The sequence below is a fragment of the Vidua chalybeata genome, chromosome 4 (genome assembly GCF_026979565.1).
Source record: "Vidua chalybeata isolate OUT-0048 chromosome 4, bVidCha1 merged haplotype, whole genome shotgun sequence".
NCBI lineage: Eukaryota > Metazoa > Chordata > Aves > Passeriformes > Viduidae > Vidua > Vidua chalybeata.
In genome coordinates this window covers 72,868,226-72,892,014 of record NC_071533.1, presented here as the reverse complement: position 1 = coordinate 72,892,014, position 23,789 = coordinate 72,868,226, and the positions used below count along the sequence as shown (strand labels likewise).

Here is a 23,789-nt window from a genome sequence, read left to right as displayed (position 1 = left end):
CCTGTCTCATTCATATTCAGGAACTGGGGATGTGACACTACTAGCTGACAATAAACATCTTGCTGTGGAAGATCAGCTGGAATTTTTGACTGACAGACACTCCACTTTACAAACTAGAAAAGCTACAACAAACTTACACAAAGCAAAAGTCTTCTGCACATTGTCTAGAAATTTGTGGGGCTTTTCCCCAAAGTTGCGACATCAATTTTGTGGTTACTCTCTCAAGGGCTGAGTGGAAGGACTCTGTGTACTCTATGGGTGGTAAGTTCCACTGACTCCTATTCTCTACTGTGTCTTTGCTAGCTTTAATATATATAACAATAATTTATAACAATATATATTAAATATATAGCAATAACCTTAATGTTGTGCAGTGTTTTATGTACTCTCTCAGTAGCTCTCTTGTTTTGTACTGTGTAGTAACTGTTCAAGGCCTTTTGTCTGTTCCCTCCTGTCTGTTCAATAAATAACACATTTTATAATAGCCCTAATCAGCCAGCCTTAAGATCTTGTGAGCCAGAGGGATTGAGGTGCAGGTCACCTAAGCAGAGCTGCTGCCAGAAATCTGAGCCTGGGGCAGGGTTTGTCTAAAGCTGTCACTTGCTCCGTGACACCCAGGCATGCACGGTTCCAGTCCTGCCGGGACGCAGTCCGCTCTTCTCCATTTATTTTTATGTCACTCTCCAACTTTGGAATTAAGCACTGCTGGGATGAAGCAGAGTTGAACCTGACGTTTATGAGCCATGAGGGTTTCAGCCACGGTCGCCTCTGAAGGCTGTTGTGCTGCTTCATTCCATGGCATTAAACTGGGATGCAGGAGCCCAGTTCCAGCAATTGCTGCAGAGCTGAGCAGAGGATGCCAGGCTGACAGCACAGCGTGGGGTGTCCAGACTTGAAATGAAATGGGTAGGGGGTAGTGGTTTTAGAGCTGCTTTAAATTTATTTTGGACAGCAGGAAAAAACACAGAGAGCTGGAGCCATTTTTCATCCCTGCTCTGATTTTTCTTGTGTCGTAGCAAAGAAAAGGGGTTGGAAGGGAAGAGAGCATGGAGGTTTTCCAAGGCTTTGTGTCCATCCAGGATGATGGTCTTTGTTATCAGCTGTCATTAATGAATAATTTTGGTAAGGAGCTAGAGAGGAATTTACAGTCCAGCTTTTCTTTCCACAAACCTTAAATATCAACCACCCACAGCAAGAAAGGACTTTAAGTCTTTTTTAAAACTAATTTAACTCACCCAGAAATCCTGGAGTGGAGGCTGAGTGGTGTTTCTTCCACCCAGGAAAAGGTGGGGTTTGGGGCAGCTCTTGGGTAGTTCCACATGGCTGATTGGTGATAAATCATCTACAACATTGCAGAAACACCAGCATTTCCCTTTTTCCCCATTGATGGGAAGAGAGGAGGAAGAGAGGTGTGCAAAAGAGCCAGAGTTCCATAGCCAATTGTCATTTGGGAAAAAAGAATGAGCAAATAATTTCTCCCTGGGGTTTTGGTTTCTTAATCAAGCAGCAAAGCAGGGATTGCAGGGGCAGAGTGGTACCACTGAGATCTTGCCAAAGGCATAAGGTGGGGGGAGATTTTCTAATGAGGTGACAGCACCTGCTGATGATTTTTCTGGCTGCTGGACCCAGGTGTCAGCATCACTGGAGGTGGGCTGAGCTCCTCACGTTGCCCATTGCAGGGTGGCTGGGAACAGCAACACATCCCCAGACTGTGTCAGAGTCCCAACGCCCTTGGCCTTGGGATTTTGGGACATCATTGTCACCCTATGGAAGCTCTGAGGTAAGGAACATGATGTCCTACAGGCACCTCTTCTCCTTGGTGATTCCTGAGACTCAGTGACAAGCTTGGGATTTGGGATCTGCACTAGAGATGTCTCAGAAAAGATAAATTTTCCCCACAAACAAAGAACAAGATCTCAGGGCTCAAACTGCATTGAAATGGGATGTTTTTCATTGGCATGTAGGGTTGGGAGAAGGGGGAATGGCTTCCAACTGCCAGAGGGCAGGGATGGATGGGATATTGGGAATAAATTCTTCCCTGTGAGAGTGTAAGACCCTGGCACAGGGTGCCCAGAGCAGCTGTGGTTGCCCTTGGATCCCTGGCAGTGCCCAAGGCCAGGTTGAACACTGGGGCTTGGAGCACCTGGGACAGTGGGAGGTGTCCCTGCCTATGGCAGGGGGTAGAATTAGAGAGTCTTCACAGCCCCTTCCAACTCAAACTATTCCATGATTCTATGATCAGCTGCAGGATCAGGCCCTTCCTTTCCCCTCTTCTCTGTGTTCCTGGGCCACATGCATCACTCAGAAACTACATCTGCAGGGAATTTAGCCAAAAAAAAAACACTGACTGGGCCACTCTGGCTCTGCCAAGAAGGACAGCACCTTTCCCCTCTTTGTTTCCCTGCTGCTGACAAGAAGCACAGGTGCAGCTCCACGAGCCTGTAAGGGCAGGGGCTGTTTCTGATCTCCTCCCATCCATGGTGACCAGCAATGCCATGGGAGGATGGGATTTAATCTCTCCTGGTCCTCATGCTGATCCCTGAGTTCAGTTTGGAAGCAGAAATTCAGTGGGTAGGTCTGGATTGTGGTGGCTGACCATGAATGGGGCTGGGGAATTGGAGCAGAGCACGGACATATCTGGGGTCTCCATCCATCCATCCATCCATCCATCCATCCATCCATCCATCCATCCATCCATCCATCCATCCATCCATCCATCCATCCATCCATCCATCCATCCATCATCCATCCATCCATCCATCCATCCATCCATCCATCCATCCATCCATCCATCCATCCATCCATCCATCCATCCCACCTGCAGTTTGCTGGCTGTTCTATCAGCTCTGCTTTGCAGACTGCAGCCACAATGTGCCTCCAACAGAGTGACTGGCAGGATTTCCATTGACATGTTCCCTGGGATCCTTGCTCCCACCAGAAATCATTTCCACTTCCCCTTAGAAAAAACCACCACAAAATGTCTTGAACATTTTTCATGTCAGAGCTAATTCTGCAGCTTTTCCCTTTGGCAAACATCCACTATTTTTGCAGAAATTCAGTGTTTTAGTAACCGAAGCAAAACGTCTCCATCCCTATCAGCATTTTAGCACTGTTTGCTTGGAGATAACGTGTGGTAAATTGTTGTTTCTGATTTCAACATCCCCTTGCAGCAGTTGAACATCAGCTGCAGGATTTAACTTGTGCTGTGATGGGGACTGTGGGTCCTCTCTGCAGGTCTCTCCTTCCAGCCTGCCGTGCTGCCCCAGGCTCTGGTGTGCCAGGGAATAATCATGGAATGGTTTGGGCTGGAAGGGACTTTAAACACCATCTGGTCCAAGCACCTGCCATGGGCAGGGACACCTTCCACTAGACCAGGCTGCTCCAAGCTCTGTCCATCCTGTCCTGGGGGCTACACAGGTGAGGTAAGAAAAGGTAAGACCTTTTCTCTGGGAATGTGGAAAGATCACTTCCTGTGCTCTTTCCTCAGTGTTCAATGTCTGTGGCTGTAGGAGGGAGTGGGGCTCAGTTCTTTTGTGGGCACAGCCAGCACCCCCAAAAACATACCCAGACCCAGAGACAGGGCAGAACTGAGGGTCAGCCAAAGCTTCTTCCAGCTATTAGTTCTTCTCCTGCTCCAGAATCTCCTCACCCTAAATTTAGGATGATTTTCAGGCTTTCTGGGAGCCAGTTGCTCCATCCCAGAGCAGGGCTGCTGCAGCCAGCCCCTGAGCTGAGCCCCAGGTGCTGTCCCTGTGCAGAGCCTGGGGGAGTCCCATTGGGAGTCCTGAGAGCTCCTTGAATGCCAGGACCCCTGAGCCCCCTGCAGCTCCTTCTCCCCCGCACTGTGTGGCCCTGGACTGGCCCCACCAGTTTTGGGTGCTGACCTTGGTCGAGCAGCTGCTTGCCAAGAGCCAGGGAAAATCCCTCAGACCTGCAAGGCTTCCACGGCATGTTTCAGGTTCAGCTGGCTGGGACCTTCACAGGAATTTTCCTTTGAGTCAGCAAAACCCAGCCTGGGTGCTGTGGGGAGGGAAAAGGCTTTGAGGAGAGTCTAAGTCCTTCCCTAACCCTCAGGTTCTGCTCCTCGTCCGCATCCTCAGCTGCTCCATGCACACATGGAGGCAAATATGATTTCCGAGAGGAAAAAATACAACATTTATGTGTTCAACCTAGAACTCACTTTATGAACTGACTTGAATTTTACTCATTATTTTAATATAAATTTTATGTACATTTATTTTCAATTTTTTCCCTCTACCTAGAATTGGCAAGAAAACATTACATTTACCTCTAATCAATTTTCTTGTGATTTTTTTTTTTTAAGTTGCCAAAAATAGCTCATGGATGCTCGTGGCATGAACAGAAGACTTCCTGGCTGGCATGAACCACCACCGTCCCTTCTCCTTCATCTCCCTTCCTCCTGTGCCCAGCACAGGGTTCAGCACCAGCCCTTCCCAGTTATTTCCACTCTGTGGGTCACTGGTGACATCCTGGCACCAGTGGCTCCACAGGCCCTTAATTGCAGGTCCAATTATTCCCATCCCTGCTGTATCTTGTAGTGCCTCCCTCCTCCTGTGCTGGGACCAGCTTTGAGCCAAACCTGCCCCAAATTTCTCCCAAACCTTCGCATGTTTCACCCCCACAAGCCACACAAACAGCCCCAGGACTGGTGTGGGGGCTTGTGTCTCCTTCCCTGCTGACACTGGTGTCTCTCCAACTCAGCAGAGCTGGTTTTCACCTGTCACCTCTCCCTGCTGGGAGACATGGGATTGGAGCTGGGCTTGGGGCTGGGCTTGGAGCTGAGTTTGGAGCTGGTTTTGGGGCTGGGTTTGGGGCTGGGTTTGGGGCTGAGAGGAGCCCTCAGGGTTGTCTGCAGCTCCTCTCAAGGGCAGCTCCGGTCTTTGCTCCCTGGGACCAGGGACAAGACCTGAGTGAACAACAGGAGCTGGGCCAGGGCAGGTCAGGCTGGATAAAAGGAAAGGTCCTTCCCCCAGAGGGTGCTGGCCCTGCCCAGGCTCCCCAGGGAATGGGCACGGCCCCGAGGCTGCCAGAGCTCCAGGAGCCTTTGGACAGCGCTGCCAGGGATGGCCAGGGTGGGATTTTGGGGGTCTGTGCAGGGCCTGGGGCTGGATTTGATGATCTCTGTGGGTCCTTTCCAGCTGAGGATATTCTAGGATTCCATAATTCCAGCCAAGCATGGCTCACCTGAGCCCCACCACTCTCCAACCCCCAGAGAACATCCCCAGCTTCTTCCAGCTGCACTTTGAGCACAGGAGCAGAGCTCAGCACCATCCAGGACGTGCTGACAGGGACAAGCTGGCATGGCAGGCAGGAGCGAGGGCTCAGGAAAATGCGTGTGTGCTTTATTCATGGATATGTTTGAATATTGACATGTACAGAAAAGGTAAGTACAAGTTTGACCCCAGTTTGGGCTGGCACCCACCACCCTCCCCTTGAGCAGGGGCACACATGGGGTTCCTGCTCCAGCACCATCTCCCAGCCCCGGGTCTCCCTCCCAACTCCTGCTCCCACCTGGACAATGCTGGACATGACGTGACATGACAGGTATAAGTACATACACAATATTTCACAGGCTCTCAGGGCTGCCAGCCACTGGGAATAGTGCTGTGCAGCCAGAAATATAGAGTTCAGTGGCTACAGAAAATGTGGCTGGTTCTTTAACTGTGTTTTTTTTCCTTTCTTTTTCCCATGATTCTTCTTTGTGCTTATGGAAGTTGTCAGGAATGGAGTGATTCCTAAAAAAAAAAATTGTCTCCCTTTCTGTCTCTTGGCTCACTCAGTCTTTTGCCTTTGCAAGCAGCTGCTATGACTTCTGTGGTTAATCAAGAGACTTAAAAATGAAGATCCATGGTTCACTTCACAGAATTCAGCAGAGATGGAATTTCATCAAAAAAAATTACTGACTTCTCACAAGGAAAAAGCAGTGGTCTGTGCACACATGTTGGTGGGTGGGAGGAGAGTAATCATGTTTGCCTCCTCCAAAAGAAAGGTTCGAAAGTCATCATTTTTTGCAAAATTTGATTCATGAAAAGGCTTGGAGGGAGAATCAACATTAAATATTGGTGAAAAGAGTAAAATAATCAGAACAAAGCCATGAAAGTTTTGGGATTTTTTTTTTTTGTTAATTCCAACTCCCCAGCTCTTTCCTGCTGGGTGAGAGGCTCCTTGCCCTGTGCCTCATTCATTTCATCCTAAAGCATTCGTGAACCCAAGGAACCCCCAGGAGGGCAGGACCTGGCCTGGGACAGGCCTTGGAGGACAGGACATGGGAACTGAGGATCTGGTTGGGCTCTGATGCATGAGACAACTAACATCTGCAGAGCCTTTAAAGCAAGACAGCCCTGGAGGTGTCCAAGGCCAGGCTGGATTGGGCTTGGGAAGCCTGGTCTAAGGGGAGCGTCCCTGCTCATGGCAGGGGGCTGGAACAAGATGAGCTGTGAGGTCCCACCTGACTCATTTCATGATCCCATGATATAAATCTAGGGGATATGATGATGTCTCACTGAAATCTTTAAAGTAGGTGCTGATGTGGGACATGGTGCTGGGATGAGGTAACCTCTGGAGGTCTCCTCCATCCCATCCAGTCCTTGAGAAGGATTCTCCACACCTCTTTTTACAGCATACCAGTCTGAAGGGAGAGGTGAGGTGGGGCCACCAGGCATCCTGACCACACAGAAAAACTCCTTCTCTGCTGAATGAGAAAGAAATGGCAAAGTGGCACTTCAACATCACCGACACTGACATGTGAGAGACACAGGAGTGGGTGCTCCTGGAAAGCAGCTGACACTTGTATCCCCACCCTGTGCAGACACTCAGCCTGTGCACGACTGACAGCTGGTGGAGACTGCTTTGATGGGGCCAGATGTGTGAAAAGCAGAGCATAACTACAGGAAAGGAAAGGAAAGGGAAAGGGAAAGGGAAAGGGAAAGGGAAAGGGAAAGGGAAAGGGAAAGGGAAAGGGAAAGGGAAAGGGAAGAAGGAAAGGATGCAATTCCCAGCATGACCTCGTGGTGTTGAGGTAGTTCCTTGCCTTTGAAGGGCTGAGCAGTCAGGGTTTCATTGCTCTCCACCTGTAGCTTTGCGTCGCTTGGTCTCTCAGGAACACTGCTGTCCTGGGGAGATGTTCACAGCAGCTCTGTGCACGTGTGAGGTCACTTTGAAAGGGCTTTCTTGCCTGCAGCTCTCCCTCCTGGTCTGCTTGCCTGATTGGAGTGAGCCCCTTGGCCACCAAGTTCTCACATACAGCTTTTAGCCCAGGGTGTGACTTGTCACCCTGCACACAAGCCTTGGAACTCGGTGTGTTCCTTTGCACAGCTTGGATCAGGAAACCCGGGTGCTACAGCCCTGAGGCCCTCAAGGAGCAGCACTTTGGACAGGATGCAGCAGGAGGATTTCTGTTCATGTCAGACACATCCACAGGTGTTCAGCTGAAAACCAGAGTGCTTTCTTGTTAGAACAAAAGCCAAGGAAGTTGCTGCAGTTTCTCAGAAAATCTGAAGCAATAAACAATGGGAGAGGTTTTGCAGGAAATGGGAATAAAAAGCAATGGACTTTGCTGTGTCTAATGCTTCCTAAGCCCTTCCATGCATTCAAATGCCAAGGAATTAATGATATTTATTGGAGGAGCACAAACCAAGGAATAAATGGACTCCTGCAAAGGTCAGGCCTAAATACACTCAGGGGGATTCTGGGGCTATTGCTCTTCCTCCCATGGCACTCAGCCTGGGTAAGCATTTATCCTGGGAAACCTTCTCACTCTTACCCTTACCATCTTCCTTCCTGGCTTTAGTAAAGGGGTTCAGCCCCCCAGGAGGGCACTGGGACTCCTCAGCTCTCCTCCTCGAGGAAAGACCCTGGGAGGCTCAGGTAGTCCAGGGTCACACACCTGCCTCCCTGTGCTCCAAGACACTGGAGACACATTGATCCTCACTTTCCTCCTCTGGGCTCTGGCTGTGGCTAGGAAGAAAGGGTCACTTCAGCAGCCCTTGCTTAAATGACATCCTCACTTAAAAAGCAGGAACTGGCCAGAGGCAAAGCCCTTGACCTGTTCACCTGGACACAGGTGGTTGCCTCTGTCAGTTTTTCAAGGAGGGGAAATTGTAGCAATCCAGTTCCTACCCACGGTATAATTCATGATGTGGCCTATCTTGGCTGGGTATTTCTGTCTTCAGGGTGGTTTCTATCTCTTCCCAGGAAAATGAACAAAATACTTTGGCTGGAGACCCTGTGCCTATGAGACCAGTGGATGAACAGGTAGCAGGTGAGAGTGGGATGTGTTGGGCTCATGTCAAACCCTGCCCATGGGCTCACACACTGGCCCCTGATGGAGAAAGGGTAGCCTGGAGTGGGACAATATTGGCCTCTGGTTGTTTGAATGTGACAAAAATGCCCCAAAACACTGAACAGGACCAGTGGATAGAGATGTTTGGGTTGGGACACAAAAAATTCAGCCGTAAACAAAATGCAACACACGTGTTTCTTCCTGAACACCATCAATACAGGACACAGGTTTCCCTAAGAAGGAGGGCCTGAGGGGAGGTGACAGCTGGGATGTGGATGCTGGTTGCACTCTGGCCATGGTTTTGAGAGGGTGGATAATCCCTGCCAGCCAGTTCAGAGTGTGGTTACTTGGTCCTCCCCAGAGGTGCTTCAAGTTCCTCTCCAGTGAACAAAACCAACCACCTTCCCACCAGTTTTCTGGTTTCTTCAGTCTGAAGGAACCAGGTGTGTTGTCCTTCAGGTCCTGAGCAACCGTGCAGACAGTCTGAACTCCACGTGTTCTGTCAAGAGCCCCTCAATGTGGGCTTCAGGAAACCTCCTGACAGGTCATCCAGTCACCCATCCATCAAAAGTCTTTCCCCTCTTGGCTGGGGCAGGAAGAAGCATTTCCTTTACAGCTCTCATTTCGTGGATCAACTCTCTCCTTCATCTTTTCCAAGGGAATTGTCCATGGCTTCAGCCCTATCCATAGAGAGCTGGAGAAACAACAGCCAAGCTGTGGTGTGGAAAGGTGGCCAGGACCAATAATGAGCTGGTTGTCAACAATGCAGATCATATAAAATCAAATAAACTGGCAGACAGATGAGGAGGAGGAAGGGATGCCCAAACACTCACCTTGCCTTCCCTTCCCCTCCCTTCTCCCTGCTCTCCTCCTGAAAAAGTTACTGGTCTGGTTGTTCAGTAAAGAAACCAACACAAATCGAGTCTCTGCCTGGTGTGTGCCAGCCCTGCCTCACATCACAGGGAGGCTCAGCACAGCAGGGGCGAGGAGAAAGCACATCTGCAGCAGAGAGGCCGCCCAGCAGGGAGGGGCTGCTGGGCTGGAGGTCCCTGAGGACAAACGAGTGGAGCCACGCAGGAGCCTCTCCTCTCCAGCCGCCTGAAAGAGAAAGGAGACAGCGTGGGGTGGGAGCTGTGGCTGATCATGGAATCGTGAAATGGTTTATGTTGGAAGGGACCTTAAAGACCTTCCAATTCCAACCCCCTGCCATGGGCAGGGACACCTTCCACTATCCTAGGTTGCCCCAAGCCCTGTCTAACCTGGCCTGGAACAGCTTCCCAGGGCAGCCACAGCTCCTCTGGGCACCCTGTGCTAGGACCTTCCCACCCTCACAGCCAAGAATTTAGTCCCAATATCCCATCTAACCCGGCCCTCTGGCAGTGGGAAGCCATTCCCCTTGTCCTAGCATTCCAGCCCTTGTCCCCAGTCCCTCTCCAGCTCTCTTGGAGCCCCTTCAGGCACTGGAAGGCTACAATTAGGTCACCCTGAAGCTTCCCTTTTCCAGGATGAACAATTCCAATTCTCTATTTTTCCTCATAGGAGAGGGACTCCATCTCTCTAACCAAACTGATGCCCCTCCTTGGTGCCTCAGAGGATTTGGGGCTCAGGGGCTGTGCAGCCCCAAGTGTGTGCATGTGCAGAGGGGGCCAGGGCTGATTTCAGCACCCAAACTCGGGACTGAGGTCAGTGCAGCTCTTCAGGAGGTGTTGGTGAAGGTGGTGTCACAGCAGCAGAGTCATTTGTGGGCACAGCACTTGTTTGGGCACTGGCTGGAGGTGTCTGTGTGAGGTGGGTGCCTGGATGCCCTCTCTGGTCAGTGGCCATCCATGTATCTTATGGAGCCACTGCTGGCCAGTGGCTTGACCAGGTGACCTTAAAGGTGGGTGTGGAATATACCTCCATGGTGCTGGGACACATTTCAGCAGCTTTCCCCCTCAGGTCCAGAGGTGCCAGCCTCATTAAACGTTGAACAGGATCTGTGTTTGAAGCTGAGTCCAAAGCCAAGACCCAAATCTCTGGTTTCCAGCAGGGACCATGCTCCAGCAGCACTCACACCTCAGAGAAGGGATGTGCTCTGCCACGAGGAGGCTGGAGATGTGGCAGGGCCATCCTCTACTGCAGCTGCTTTTTCCAGCTTCCCACTTGCTGTTGGGAATACTGTCCTGGTCAGAGAGTTCACAGCTTCTCCTTCACTTCCAGGATGAAGTTCTCAGTGCTAGGTCTGGACCTGAGGCCACTACTTGGATTTCTCTAAGATCTGGGGATCACCAGCTGGAGGGAAGCCCTCCAGATCTGTTGGGTGCCAAGCTTATGGCCTGGTGAAGGTGTCCCTGCACCCTTCAACAGTGCCACCAGTGCCCTGGAGAGCAGTGAGGGACCCTGAGGCCACTTTTCTCCACCTCCCAGCCTGCTGCTCTGTGAAAACAGGGTGGAGAGAGGTGAATCGGGTGTTTTCCCAGCAAAAAAACAGTGGTAAGCCTTAAAATAACCCATAGTTGGAAGCTCTGAAGGTATCAGTCAGCCCAGTGCAAAGCCCACGCTCAGTCCTTGGAGTCTAGTTAAAACTGACAGCTTCTGTAATCTGAACGTTCAGCAAATCAGGGTCACTGTTAATTATTCAATAGGAAAATAATTGAATCTGAAAATTACTCTGGTGTGGCAAGTCAAGGTCATTTTGTTTTATTTAAAAATAAAATATTTAATGCCTATCACAGCCATCGTCAGTAAATGAACATGTTATTTGTTTGAAAATAATTTCAATTTAGTATTATTTTGATAGTAATAATTTACTGATTAAAAGAACCTTTCCTTTCAAAATTTCCAATGCTTAGCAAACCTTAAACCTCTGCATTATGACCTCTAGAATCCTCATCTAACAAGGGTGGAACTTGTGTCCTGGGAAGTTGAAATGCTTGTCTGAAGCTGAACTGATGCTCTGAAGGATGGTGAGGAGCCAAGCCAGTGGTCCTGGGTGAAAACCCCATGGATTTCCCAGTATTTCTAAATGAAACATATCTCTGAATAGGAAGGGAAGGGAAGGGAAGGGAAGGGAAGGGAAGGGAAGGGAAGGGAAGGGAAGGGAAGGGAAGGGAAGGGAAGGGAAGGGAAGGGAAGGGAAGGGAAGGGAAGGGAAGGGAAGGGAAGGGAAGGGAAGGGAAGGGAAGGGAAGGGAAGGGAAGGGAAGGGAAGGGAAGGGAAGGGAAGGGAAGGGAAGGGAAGGGAAGGGAAGGGAAGGGAAGGGAAGGGAAGGGAAGGGAAAGGAGATCAGGCCTCCAGGAGGTGGAGGGTAGGTTGGATGCCTGCATGAGACTGAAATGACAAAAGTGGAAGAAGGAGTTGAGGTGAGGAGGGTACAGGAGGCACAGACACGGCCGATCATCTCTCCCGGCCAGGCCTGCCCTCTCCTACCTTGGTGGGCTGGAGGTGCTCCAAGCTGTTCTCTCTGAGGGTCGCCACAGCTCTGTTGGCATTTCTCTCCTGCTTGTACATCTGTGTGGTGGGGGGGACGGACGGGGCCACGGCTGTGTTCAGGTGAGTCCCATTGCCAAAGGCCTGAATGGCGTTTTCTTGGTGTGGGGAAGATGGAGAAAAGGGTTGTCAGGGCAGGGGGATGCCTCCTTTTCCCAGCCTCTTTCTCTGAATCGCCCAAATGGATGCCTGAGGCTCTTCAGAGCTCCTTTGTTGGTAATACATGGAGCTGGACAGCTACAGACCCTAGAGCATCACGGCATCTCCACGTCCCCAGCCACAAGAAGCTTCCCCAGTGTGCAGCAGTGCCACTTACGGAGACAGACGTTGTTGGTGAAGAGGTGCAGGAAGCTCTCGCACTCGTCCTGCCGGTTCCCGCTGGCGTTGCAGGTGCACCAGGGGGCGATGCTGGAGGTTGAGTTGTCGATGTAGTTGGGGGTGATGGGGCTGCCTGCCGGGACCGACGGACAAGTGTTACTGCAGGGCAGGAACTCCGGGAAGGGTCAGTGACATCCCCTCGTGCTGCTGTCCTGGCTTACTCTGCTTCAGCCAAGCCCCTCCATGACAGCAGCAAAACCCTTCAGGTGCTGATGTCATGGGTCTGGTTTGCTCCCAGGGAAGAGAAGAGGAGCAGTCACAACCCTTTTGGTCACATCACCATCAACAAAGCCTTCAGTCAATTAAAAAGTGCTATCAGTCCAAGGAATGGGCAGTTTTTGGGAATTCAGGTTTCCTAATAACATTCAGAGAATAATGGAATGGTTTGGGTTGGAAGGCACCTTAAAGCCCATCCAGTCCCACCCCCTGCCATAGCAGGGACACCTTCCACTGTCCCAGGCTGCTCCAAGCCCTGTCCAGCCCAGCCTTGGACACTGCTCTGGGCACCCTGTGCCAGGGCCTCAGCACCCTCACAGCCAGGAATTCCTTCCCAATATCCCATCTGATCCTGCCCTCTGGCAGTGGGAAGCCATTTCCCCTTGTCCTGGCACTCCAGGCTCTTGTCCGAAGTCCCTCTCCAACTCTCTTGGAGCCACTTTAGACCCTGGGGGGAGGCTCTAAGGTCTTCTTGAAGCCTTTTATTCTCCAGGCTGAGCATTCAAAAACTGTATGTGAATGTGTATATAAATGTTTTCATGCTGTCATTGAAAAAGCCAATATCTCAATCTCCAGAATGAAGGATTAAAACGGAATGAAATGTTGGCCCAAAAAATGTCAGTCTGTCTCATCTATCAGGACATACCTGGTCCAAAGGCCACTGGCACTTCTCTTTGGACTCTTGTCTGTGCCTGTGCCAACTGCTGCCAGCTGGGCTCTCCAGCATCTGAAACCCCAATCTGACACCCTTTGAAGTTGGAAAAATGGCAGTGCATGGTGATTTCCAGTGGCATCACTGGTGATGGCATCAGGGAATCCCTGGCAGAGCAGACACCCTGGGACAGCCTGTCTATTTCCACCAGAGAGAGAAGCTCGAATCTTGCAGTAGCCCATGGTTTTTCTCCCTCCACTGCAGCCATCCTGAAGTTACCCCATGCCCATGGCTTTGTCATGTCACTGAAGGGAGAAAGACCAGCATGAGGCTGGATGTGGCTTGGAGCAACTTGGTCTGGTGAAAGGTGTTCCTGCCCATGGCAGGGGGTTGGAATGAGATGGGCTTTACAGGTCCCTTCCAACCTAAACCATTCCATGACTCTGTGATGTCCCAGAGAGCTCAGTTCTCCACCTTACTGTCCTCATAGCCAGAGTAAGAGGAGACATTCCCCACCCAGAGGAGACATTCCCCACCCAGAGGAGACATTTCCCACCCGGAGGAGATGCTTCCCACCCAGGGGAGATGTTTCCCACCTGGAGGAGAGGTTTCCCACCCAGAGGAGATGTTTCCCACCCAGAGGAGACATTTCCCACCCAGAGGAGAGGTTTCCCACCCAAAGGAGAGGTTTCCCTGCCAGGCTGGGAAGGAGCCCGGCGAGGAGGCCGCCCTCACCGATGATGCCGGTGTAGGCCAGCAGGCAGGCGGCGTAGCTGTCCCTGCGGCAGCCGCTGGCGGCCTGCGGGGACGGCTGGCAGTTGAACTGGAACTCTGCGTAGCGTGACCTGATGGAGCCAGAGCACAAAACGGGACACGTTACCTCGAGTAACTGCAGCAAAAGGGGATGTAACAACACACTCGTGGTGTTCACAGAGGGGAACACGTTTGCAAAATGCTGCCGTAGGTGTTCTTCAAACAGATGTCCTTTTACAATCTCCTGCCGACCACAACAAACCCGGAAGGAGGTTTTGAACAGGTTCTGCAGTCAATGTTTTACAGGCTTCCTCCAGGACTGCAAGGTAAGTCCAGTCTTGGAAGAAATGTTTGCTTTCTTTTGTGTGAGGTTGGTTTTTGAGGGAAGGGCTGTTGTCAGGAAGGAAATCAGTCTATGTTGCTGTTTTCTATCTTTTGGGTAATAACTTTGCCTAAAGACCCCGGCTTTCATTTTTAATCTGATTTGATGAAACAGAGAATTGCTCTGGTCCAGTTTCTGTCTCTAAAGACTCTAAATACAGCTGAGGTCACCTCTGATCAAGGGAAATGTCCAGAGGTTCAGACAGCCAGCAGTCCTACCCATCCTACAGCCATGTCCTACCCATCACCAGGGCTGCTGCCCATCCTCTGCTGCAGATGCCCATTCTCAGGAGGACTCTCTGCAGCACGTGGAGCAGGCAAATCATCTGCCAACCAGTTATCTGCCACAAAACTCTTTAGGCATGAGTCAGCTCTTGGCACATGGTGGTGTTTGGAGTTCGTAGGGTATCTGAGGCATCAACACAAGGTTTTCAGGCAGGACACAGCAACAGCTGGAGATCCAGATCCATCTCAATACTCATTCCGTGGCTAGGCAGGAAGGGATTTCACATGTCATTTGAGCTGCTTCGGAAACTCAAGCAAGCACCAGCACTGACAACACCTGAAGGGAGGGTTCTTTAGGTGACAACCTGCACTGAGCTGAGAACTGAGAACCTCAAATGTTTACCCTGCCTAGGCAATCTCAGAAAAACTGAGCATGTTCTTCCTCCCAGATATCCTCTCTTGTCTGGACACATTGCTCTTGCTCCTGATCAGTGTCAGCATTCCAGCCCGCTTTGCACTTTCCAGCCCACTTCTCCCCTACACCCTTATTTTTTTCCTCATCTTTGTTCCCATATTTGCCCCTTATCAACCCTTTCCTCCTGTAACATGGACAGGCAAAATCTTCTTTCCCAAAACTTGCTGCATTGTTTGGAGATTTAGAGAAAGGAGATAGTGACTGCAGGTTTTATATAATCCATATTAGTAGAACCCACCCCTCTGAGCTGGGGAGTTCAAAGGGCTAGAGCTGTGCAGGAGCTGCAGTGCAGATAGGGTGAGACTTGGAGTGTTTCACTCCCTTTCTTTATGATTTATTCCTGGCTCTCCTTGTGGATTCTGCACTGCTGGCTTTGACCAGGTCACATGTCAACCTCTTGCTCCCTCTGTGTCTCTAGAGGATATTTTATATTATATATTCAGAGACCAAGGGACCAGATAATTAACAGCTGTGCTGCTTGCAGGAAATAGTTTCCAGTCTCCTGGGGAGTAACACTCTCCCCTTTGAACCTCTTCCTCCCCACTGGGCCCTCTTGTCACGTTAGGGACAGGGTGGTACCTGTCCATTTTGGATTCCCTGGGTAGCCAGGGGACAACATCTGAGCAGGGCCTGGTCAGTCCAGGGGCTTTGCATCTTTCAGAGTCTACTTCTGCACAGTTCAGTCCTTCTCCTGCCTCCATGTTTCTGGGGTGCAGAGTGCTGAGGGTATTTGCACTTTCACGCTTCCAAGAGGATGCCACTGCTCTCACCTTCCTTTGTGAAAACACATAATATTTTTATTGTAATTAAAAGATGCTGTGCTGGTAGGGGATGGCTGCTGGAAGTTCAGCTCAGGAAATCCCAAGCCCCACAGCAATTAGAGACTGAGACAATACAGGGAGGTGTGTCCTACACTTGTTCTTGTGCTCTTCCCCAGGTGTCTGCTCAGGGCCCAGCTGCACACAGGGCACTGGGCTGGGGCCCCATGGTGCTCTTACTGCCTTACATCTCTCACTGCCAGCTGGGCTCCACTCCCGAGAGCTCTGTGTGCATTAACCTTCTGGAATATCAAAGGCTTTTTGAGAAACAGAGAGGAGAAAATAGTGCAGATGAAGGAAAAGCACTGAAGGGGCTCTGCTGTCAGTGTGCACATGGGATGGGTCTGTGTGTGTGTGACTGGGGCTGGATGGAAACAGAAGAGCAAACCAGGCTGGCCACAGACTGTGCGGTGGATCTGGAATGACACCAGGACTCAGAGACTTCTGGTGCAATCACCAAAACATAGAATCACAGAATCACAAATTGTTTGGGTTGGAAAAGACCTAAAAATTATCTCATTCCACCCCCTGCCATGGCAGGGACACCTCCCACTGTCCCAGGCTGCTCCAGTCCCAGTGTCCAGCCTGGCCTTGGACACTGCCAGGGATCCAGGGGCAGCCCCAGCTGCTCTGGGCACCCAGCCAGGAATTCCTTCTCAACAGCCCATCTAAATCTACCATCCTTCAGTTTCCAGCCATTACCCCTTGTCCTGCCACTTCTTGCTCTTGTCCAAGGCTCTCTCCTGCTCTCTTGCTGGTTCCTTTTAGGTATTAGAAGTTGCTATAAGGTCTCTCCAACACAGCCTCGCAGCAGAAGGATATATTTTTTATGTATGTAGATTAATTTTTCTAATTAAACAAGCAAACAAACAAACATAGTTTTGAGGCCTTCACAAGTGCCTGTGGCTGTCAGGATACCTTGGATGCTCCTTGAGGATGCTCTGAGTTGGGGAAGAGGAACAGCGAAGGAGATGGATTGAAAGTGGCTGTAAGGACCCCTCCCCCATATTCCTGCTTAGCCTGCACCTTCCTGGAACTGTTTCCATAACAGGTCTTTCTCAAGAACCAAAGCCAAAAATCCATAGAAAATGTCTAAAAACCTTCAGCATGATCATGTCACACCTCCTTCTGTCTGTGAACACGCTCTGTAGGACACAGGGACAGGGCCCATGGGCAGGGCCCACTGCGCATGGCCTGTCAGCGGGTTGTGGTGGGACAGGGCCCCCAGGAACACCCCGCGGGCGAGGGCGGCGGCTCAGGGCTGTCACCAGGCCCTGGTCCCAGGGAGGGCTCTCAGGGCTGTCACCAGGCCCTGGTCCCAGGGAGGGCTCTCAGGGCTGTCACCAGGCCCTGGTCCCAGGGAGGGCTCTCAGGGCTGTCACCAGGCCCTGGTCCCAGGGAGGGCTCTCAGGGCTGTCACCAGGCCCTGGTCCCAGGGAGGGCTCTCAGGGCTGTCACCAGGCCCTGGTCCCAGGGAGGGCTCTCCGTGGGGACCGGCCCTGCATGCGAGCATCACCTGCAGACGTAGTTTTCCCGGCAGGAATCCAGAGGCGCCAGGCAGTTGGGCTTGTCCTTGGACTCGTAGGAGCAGGCGGGGACGATGGTCTGGCGCCGGCGCTCGGCGCAGGCCGTGTCCTCGCAGGGGCAGAAGAGCAGCTCGTGGGTGTACTCCGGGGGCACGCGGTCGAAGAACTTGCGCAAGGCCCTGTGGCACTTGGAGCGGTTGCAAGTGTCGGCCCGGGCCAGGCGGCGGATGCAGAGGGAGACGTACTCCGTCCGCAGCCGCTGGCACATCTCATCCACGTTGCAGGCTTTGGCGGCGTCCAGACACCGGTTCACCTGTGTCACCTCGTTCTCAGACCCTGTGGGGTGGTGGGACACGGTGAGGCAGCTCTGCGCTGACCTCCCCACCAGCAGCACCACCCCTGAGGCCTTCATCCCCCCCGCTCCCATCCATGGCCACCCCGTGACACCACACCCGCAGCCAGCGTGAAGTGCAGGTTTGCTCTGCGTGTCGTGGGAGGACCAAATCCCCTTTCCATCCTCATCTTTTCCCAAGAAGTGCCACAGTCACATACCAGACTTCACCCCTCAGAGCTCACTTCACCAAGCTCGTATATTTAAAAAAATGAATTTTGCTTTAATCTGGGCATCAGGTAACACTTTACTAATGCAGATTAACCAACCTGAGGCCTGGAAGACAACAGGCATTAGAAAGCGCATCTGCTTATGGCCATGAGTGGATCCATCGAGTGTTGGGACCTCCACTAATGGACCTTCTTGTTTCTGCAAGTTGCTCAAGATCAAAGGCTGTCAGTGGCAAAGCTGGGTCTCTGCTGCATGGGTGGTCTGCACTAATTCCTGGCACCTCAGCCTCACTGCCCTGGACAGGGAGTTTCTCCTGCCTCTGAAAGGTCACGTCTGGCTTTGGCAGCAGCTCTGTTGGCTCCCCCCAGGATCTGCCCAGCTCAGCGAGTTCTGTGTGGGCCGCAGTGTGCCCCATCCAGACCAGTCTGAGCCAGTATCCCCCTGTCCCCAGTAGTGACAGTGACTTCACAGGGTGGGATCAGAGGTACCATCCAGCTTCGTGCCCCTGGGACCTGATGCTGCCTGCACATGAGTGCATGTGGGTCTCTCCCCACAACACCCTTTGCAGCGTCACCCTTCACTTACATCAGCAAAATCACTCTGCATGTCCACCCTCCTAAACAAGAGGAGAAAGAATGTCCCAGTCTGGGTGGGAGAGCAGAGATGTGTTGTGGGATGCAGGGAAGGTGGAGGAAACCTGCAGTAAGGGAAAAGGTCAGGAAAATAAAGCAAAAACTGTAGATGGATGAGAAAAACAGTGTCCTCAGTGGGAAAGTAGTGATCTCGTGAGTTTATACACCAACAGCCTTCTCTGTAAAAGTAGGGAAAAGGAAGAGGGAAAGGTATTTGTCTAACACTGGATGTAGAGGTGCTTCAAAAGTGGATGGGGGTCTGTTTTATAGAGGGGGAAAATGCTATAGAGTCCCTGGCAGGAGTCAGTGGAAACATCAGACTGTGTCTGATTGAGCAGACAGAACAAGGGTCCTTCAAGCTTGAGAGAGAAAATTAATTTGAAGCTGGTTTTCACCTCTCTGAATTAAAGATCAGCAGCACACCAGAAGGATTTTCTCCCCAGCAGAGAAAGATTTTTCCACTGAGGAAAAATCCCCAGAATCATAAATTTCCAATGCAGAGTCAAGCCCTATCTTTGATTAGGAGTTAGAACCAACCAGTCACTGCTGACAAGTATTAAAACATTGACAGTCTCCCTGAGCCCTTCAGAGCTGGCTGCCCTCCCTTATTTCCCTGATTTTATCAGGTGCTCCTTCTCCCAGCATTTATTTTACCCTTCCTGTTGGCCCCTGCTGCTTACAGTGAACTGGAAGTCAAATGACAAGTTTCTCAGTTATTTTATGATGGGCGAAAGTTTTTAGTGATCCCTTCACTAAATACTTACCTTTAAAACTGCCCAGAGATGAATATTGTCAGAGCATCAGTTTATGCTGGGAAGCTGCCAGCTAACGTGTAGGAAACAGTTACTTGGAAGGGTTTCATTACCCATTCAGCCAATAAATCACAGGGAACATGCTAGGTTTTCTCCTCCTCCCACACAACACCAGCGGATATGCTTTTTAAATCACTGCTACAATTAGAGTGGAGGGATGTGGTTCCATTTGTACAGTTTTAGTAGTGGCCATATATTTTTTATGTAAAATTTAGTTGAATATACCTGTTGGTCACTTAGCCTATGGTTACAGGGGTGTCTTATGTTTCAACATAATTGAAATTTCTTTTTGGTAGATTTGAAAGAGGGTCCTTTGGCAGTGTTGACCATATGACCCTGGACACTGGATAGGCAGAGGGCAACAGGTCATAAGTTATGTAATAGAAGATATTGATTAGTATTAATAAGGACAAAAAGGCTAAGAAATTTTGTGTCCCTAAGTGGATGCCAAGTCCTCTGAAGAATCCCTGCTGCTCTTGGCCCATTTGCTTTGCTGCACAACCTATTTCAATTTGCTTTAAAAACCTGAGACTGTGTTAACCATGCATAAAAATCCCCATCCCTTGATTTGCCTGTGCTCTGAAGCTTTCTGGGACTCAGCAGAAGGGGAAGAACTCCGGTAAAGAAAACCATGACCCAGCAAAAAAATTCTCTGTCCATGCACCAATCTGCCAGGTGGAGTCAGTAAGAGCGAGGTCAAGGAGCACCTTCCATCCCCTCCACTCCCCTTGTCCAGGGCTGATGAGTTGATTTGCTGCAGGACATTTTCACCCAACAAGTGCCTGGCCATGGTGTGGACTGCAGACATTCTCCAGCTGCAGGGACATGCTGCTTCCTCCTCGCTTGGGTGCACTCCAGCTGTGGATGTCACCCCACAGCAAGGCACTCATTTGGAAAAGCTGTTTGGGCACATCTACCAGAGACACAGGAGGAGCACATTACCTGCTCCCAGAGAGGTAGTTTGGTAAAATAGCCACTCTTGAAAAGCTTCCCCATGGCTGTAGAGCACAGGCTGGTTGTGGTGGCAGCTGTGCCATTGGTGATGGATGGGTTATTGGCGGCCACACCGACCTTTGAACTGCTGAGCCCTCGAGCAGTTAAAAGGTGTCAGGCTGCTCTGCTCAGCCATTAACAGGGTTCTGATGTACAGCAGAACACGGCTCTGGGCATGAGGTTGCCCTCAGGGCAGGTGGTTAAAGGCTGTGGCTGGGATCAACACACAGGTTGAGTTATCAACCTTTTTTCCTGCAGAGTTTGATCCTGTGACTGATGTGGAAGCACCTTCTCAAACCTAACAATGCCCAAGCAGCTCCTATTTGATGAGGTGTCTGCATAGAGCAGATCATCCACCTGCTATGGAGAAAAAGTATGCCTGGGACGGGTCATTGGAAGGGGTCTTTGTACCACATCTCTAAGTCCCAGTCCTTCAGAGTACAGACATGAAACAGCCAAAAGACAAAAATCACAAGCAGTTTTTCCCAGAACATGTAACAGTTCAGCAAAGGAATCAGAGGCAACTCCTTGGAAAAAACAACTGCTAGACCTAAACCATGCAATGCTCACAAGGAGCACAAAGGACTTCCCTGTCTGCAGCCCTTGACCCCCCAGCTGGGGCCCTCCCTGTGTGTACAGGAGGTGTCAGAGCCTTTCCGACCCACCTACCTGCAGTGATGGATGCCAGCCGGACGTAGTCAAGGCCCCTGATGAACGGCTCATAAGGGGAGCTCTCCAGGACATTCATGCCTGGGGAAGAGAGAAGCTGGTGAGAAGGCAGATGAGGCTCCTGAGGGACGGCTGAGATGCACAAGGTTCAACATCTGCAGTGAAAGGTTGTTTGGTGGGTCCAAGGGGACTATGCTCTAAAGGCCACGAGTAAATGGACACACAGAGTCATGGGAACAGGTGTGTGGACACATCCTTGGAGAAGAGAATGGAATGTAACTGGCTTTTAAAAATGTATCTCCATTTTGGAGCGGGGCAGCCTGTCAGGAGCTGTTGAGTTGCAACTCTCTGTAGCTCAAGCTCTGGGGCACACTGCAGGGATTGCCAGAGAGGACACCAGACTGCAGCACAGGCTCCTGTTCATGGGCACAGCTCAAATCACCAGCTCCCACACACACAGGGTTTCATCACCATTATTGCAGTTTCTTCTATGTCCCTCCCTGGGTCAAAGGTCCTCACCTCTTTTTAGGACACAGACAGGGCTGTGCACAGGATTATGTGGGTGATGCCACGCTCCTTATTTACTGTCACCTCTCCCTTTCTCCTTGCCCACAGCCTTTTCTCACTTGGCACCAAGCTAATGACCCACAGCTCCCGCAGAAACTTCCTCTCGTTGTTTTTAAGTCTCTGGGAGCCTGATTTTATTCAACTGGTGCTTCCCTTTCATCTGTGCAATGGTCTGTAATGCCCCGTCATCCTGATGGATACCATGGAATATTACTGAAGCAAACAGCTCAGTTTCTGTTGGTTTTTTATCAGACATGTAGATAGATGTGGACAGCAGCAGCAGCAGATGTGCTGGCTGGGATTAAAGGACTGGCATGTGCTCTGGGCACGTGCTGACCTCCAGCTGCAGCAAGAGGCAGCAAGAAATGGCTCCCGGTGTGCAATTACCACCGGCACAATTCAAGGCAGCTTTACACCTTCATTGAAATATCTTGCATCGTTACCGACTAGAGAGGGGCCCATTTGTATTTTCCAGCATAGCAGTTTCATGTCCTGATGATAAAGCACCTTATCAGAGAGCTGTTATCGGGTTGTCATCATGTTATTGTGTCTCTAAGTGGGAAGGTGGCTAAACACGGATGTGCTCAAGAGAAGCTGAGTAAATAGTGTGCTTTGTAAATTCCCTGAGCACGCACTTCCACAATTGTTTTTGCAAGAGGGCTTCTAGGAAGCTTTTTGCAGCCTCCTGGGTATGTGTGATTGAGAAACAAAGCTCTACATGGACTGTGTGGATTGGCTTCCTTTCTCAGTCAATTAAACATATGTAAAGACTCTGAAACATGGGACTGCTACGAAATATATCTCCCTGGGGAAATTAAGGCAAGGAAATCAAAAGTTTGGTGTGTGAATCTGCATTGCAAATGAAGTCAGTTGTTTGAAAAAGTATGAGGCTCAGGACATGACAGAGGAGAAGTGGAGCAGAGCTGTTGTCAGCCTCCAGGAATAGCCCTCTCCCAGTCATTCCCAAGGTGGAAGTCCCAAGCCACTGGGCAGGAAGGCCATCCAGCACCAAACTGCTATTCAGCATCTGGAGACCCAGAGCTGGCCCCTGTCTGCTCTCAGCACTCCCTGCCAGCCTCTCTCTTGTCTTCCTTCTGATGGAAGATGTCTCCCCCTGACCATGGCAGGGGCTTGGAACTTTCAGGGTCTTTCAGGTCCCTTCCAACATAAACCATCCTGTGTCCCAGAGCTGGAAACCCTCATGACAGCACTGCCCTGCACAGCCATGGCACAGGTGACCTGTTTCCAAGTTTGAGCCATGAAGATCAGCTGGGAAGGAGCTGTGACACCACCCTTTGAGATGAATGGAGAAGCTGGATTGCAACCTCCTCCCCAGGCTTCAGAGGAAACAAATCTGGCACATAATTATGGGAAAGACCAGATACTGGAGGGTGCTGAGGTCTTGTATTTCCCCAGCCAGTTCACAGCACCATGCTCTGCACCCTGCAAGCTGTGGCACCTGGAAGCTGCCCAGGAACTTGATCAACCAGTTTCCATCCTGCCAAGCCTGTGCACTGTAGTGTCCATCCTCTTTGTTTTGCTTGGCCTTTTTGACCTGTGGTTTCACCCCTGCACTTTTCCTTTCAGGTTTCAGCCAGCAGTGTTTTATTAATCTACTTCAGAGCCCTTGGCTGGAAGGGCCTGTTTTATTCCCCATTTTAATTTTCATGGTGCATAAAATACTCACCAGCCTGACAAGGAAGAGTTATGGTCACTGAGGTGCAATTTTATGGTGACTCTTAAAAATCGTCAAAATCCAAACTTATTGAATACTGGCTCTGGGAACACTTTAAGTTCCAACTTGATGCCACCAGCCCCAAATCTTCACTAATCCAAAGACACTGGTGCACTTGAGACATTCTAAGAGAGTGATTTTTTTGAAGTTCATGATGTTTTTCCTCAATGCCTGCGCTTTATGCTGTGTTTCTATAAAATATACAGTGTTCATAGTCTTGGTTAACATACTTAGATACAAAATATGCTGTGCATTTCTCCAGCAAAAGATCTCAATGTATACTGGGAATGTCATAAAAAAGAGGTTGTGTTAAAAAAAAAAAAAGGAAGGAGTGTAGTGGTTTTTGTTAGTTTAAGATTTTTTCAATTTTGAAATTTTTTGGTTAATGTATTAACGAATGTGATGGGTTTGGTCTTGGTTTATCACTAATATATTTACTTCTTGTTGCGAGATATGATTAGGAGAAAGATAAAGTAGGTTTAAAACTTTGAAAGGGTATAAAAGAGAATTTTATTAAAAGTAATTAGAAGGAAAAAAAAAGGTAGTAAGAATTAAACCAAACTCTTCAGAACACTTTTCCTCCCCTCCCACAACCTTTTCTTTTTTATTGACAATGTAAGGAAAC

The 23,789-nt window shown here is 50.3% G+C and overlaps 1 protein-coding gene across 4 annotated transcripts in view; it reads right to left on the bottom strand.

Moving 5' to 3' along the window:
• Positions 1 to 5,342: 5,342 nt before the first annotated feature.
• The window catches only part of LOC128786750 (GDNF family receptor alpha-4), a 72,740-nt gene continuing 54,293 nt past the window's right edge, over positions 5,343 to 23,789 (bottom strand). For 2 of the 4 annotated variants that reach the window (XM_053940319.1, XM_053940322.1), the window contains exons 3-8: positions 20,863 to 20,943; positions 17,185 to 17,530; positions 13,752 to 13,861; positions 12,087 to 12,221; positions 11,711 to 11,868; positions 5,343 to 9,400 (exon numbers count right to left, since the gene is read on the bottom strand). In XM_053940319.1, coding sequence (XP_053796294.1) covers positions 9,254 to 9,400; positions 11,711 to 11,868; positions 12,087 to 12,221; positions 13,752 to 13,861; positions 17,185 to 17,530; positions 20,863 to 20,943 — 977 coding nt within the window. In that variant the 3' untranslated portion in view covers positions 5,343 to 9,253. Of the gene's footprint in view, positions 9,401 to 11,010; positions 11,303 to 11,531; positions 11,612 to 11,710; positions 11,869 to 12,086; positions 12,222 to 13,751; positions 13,862 to 17,184; positions 17,531 to 20,862; positions 20,944 to 23,789 lie in introns of those variants that run through there. The other 2 variants (XM_053940320.1, XM_053940321.1) reach the window with 2 other exon arrangements.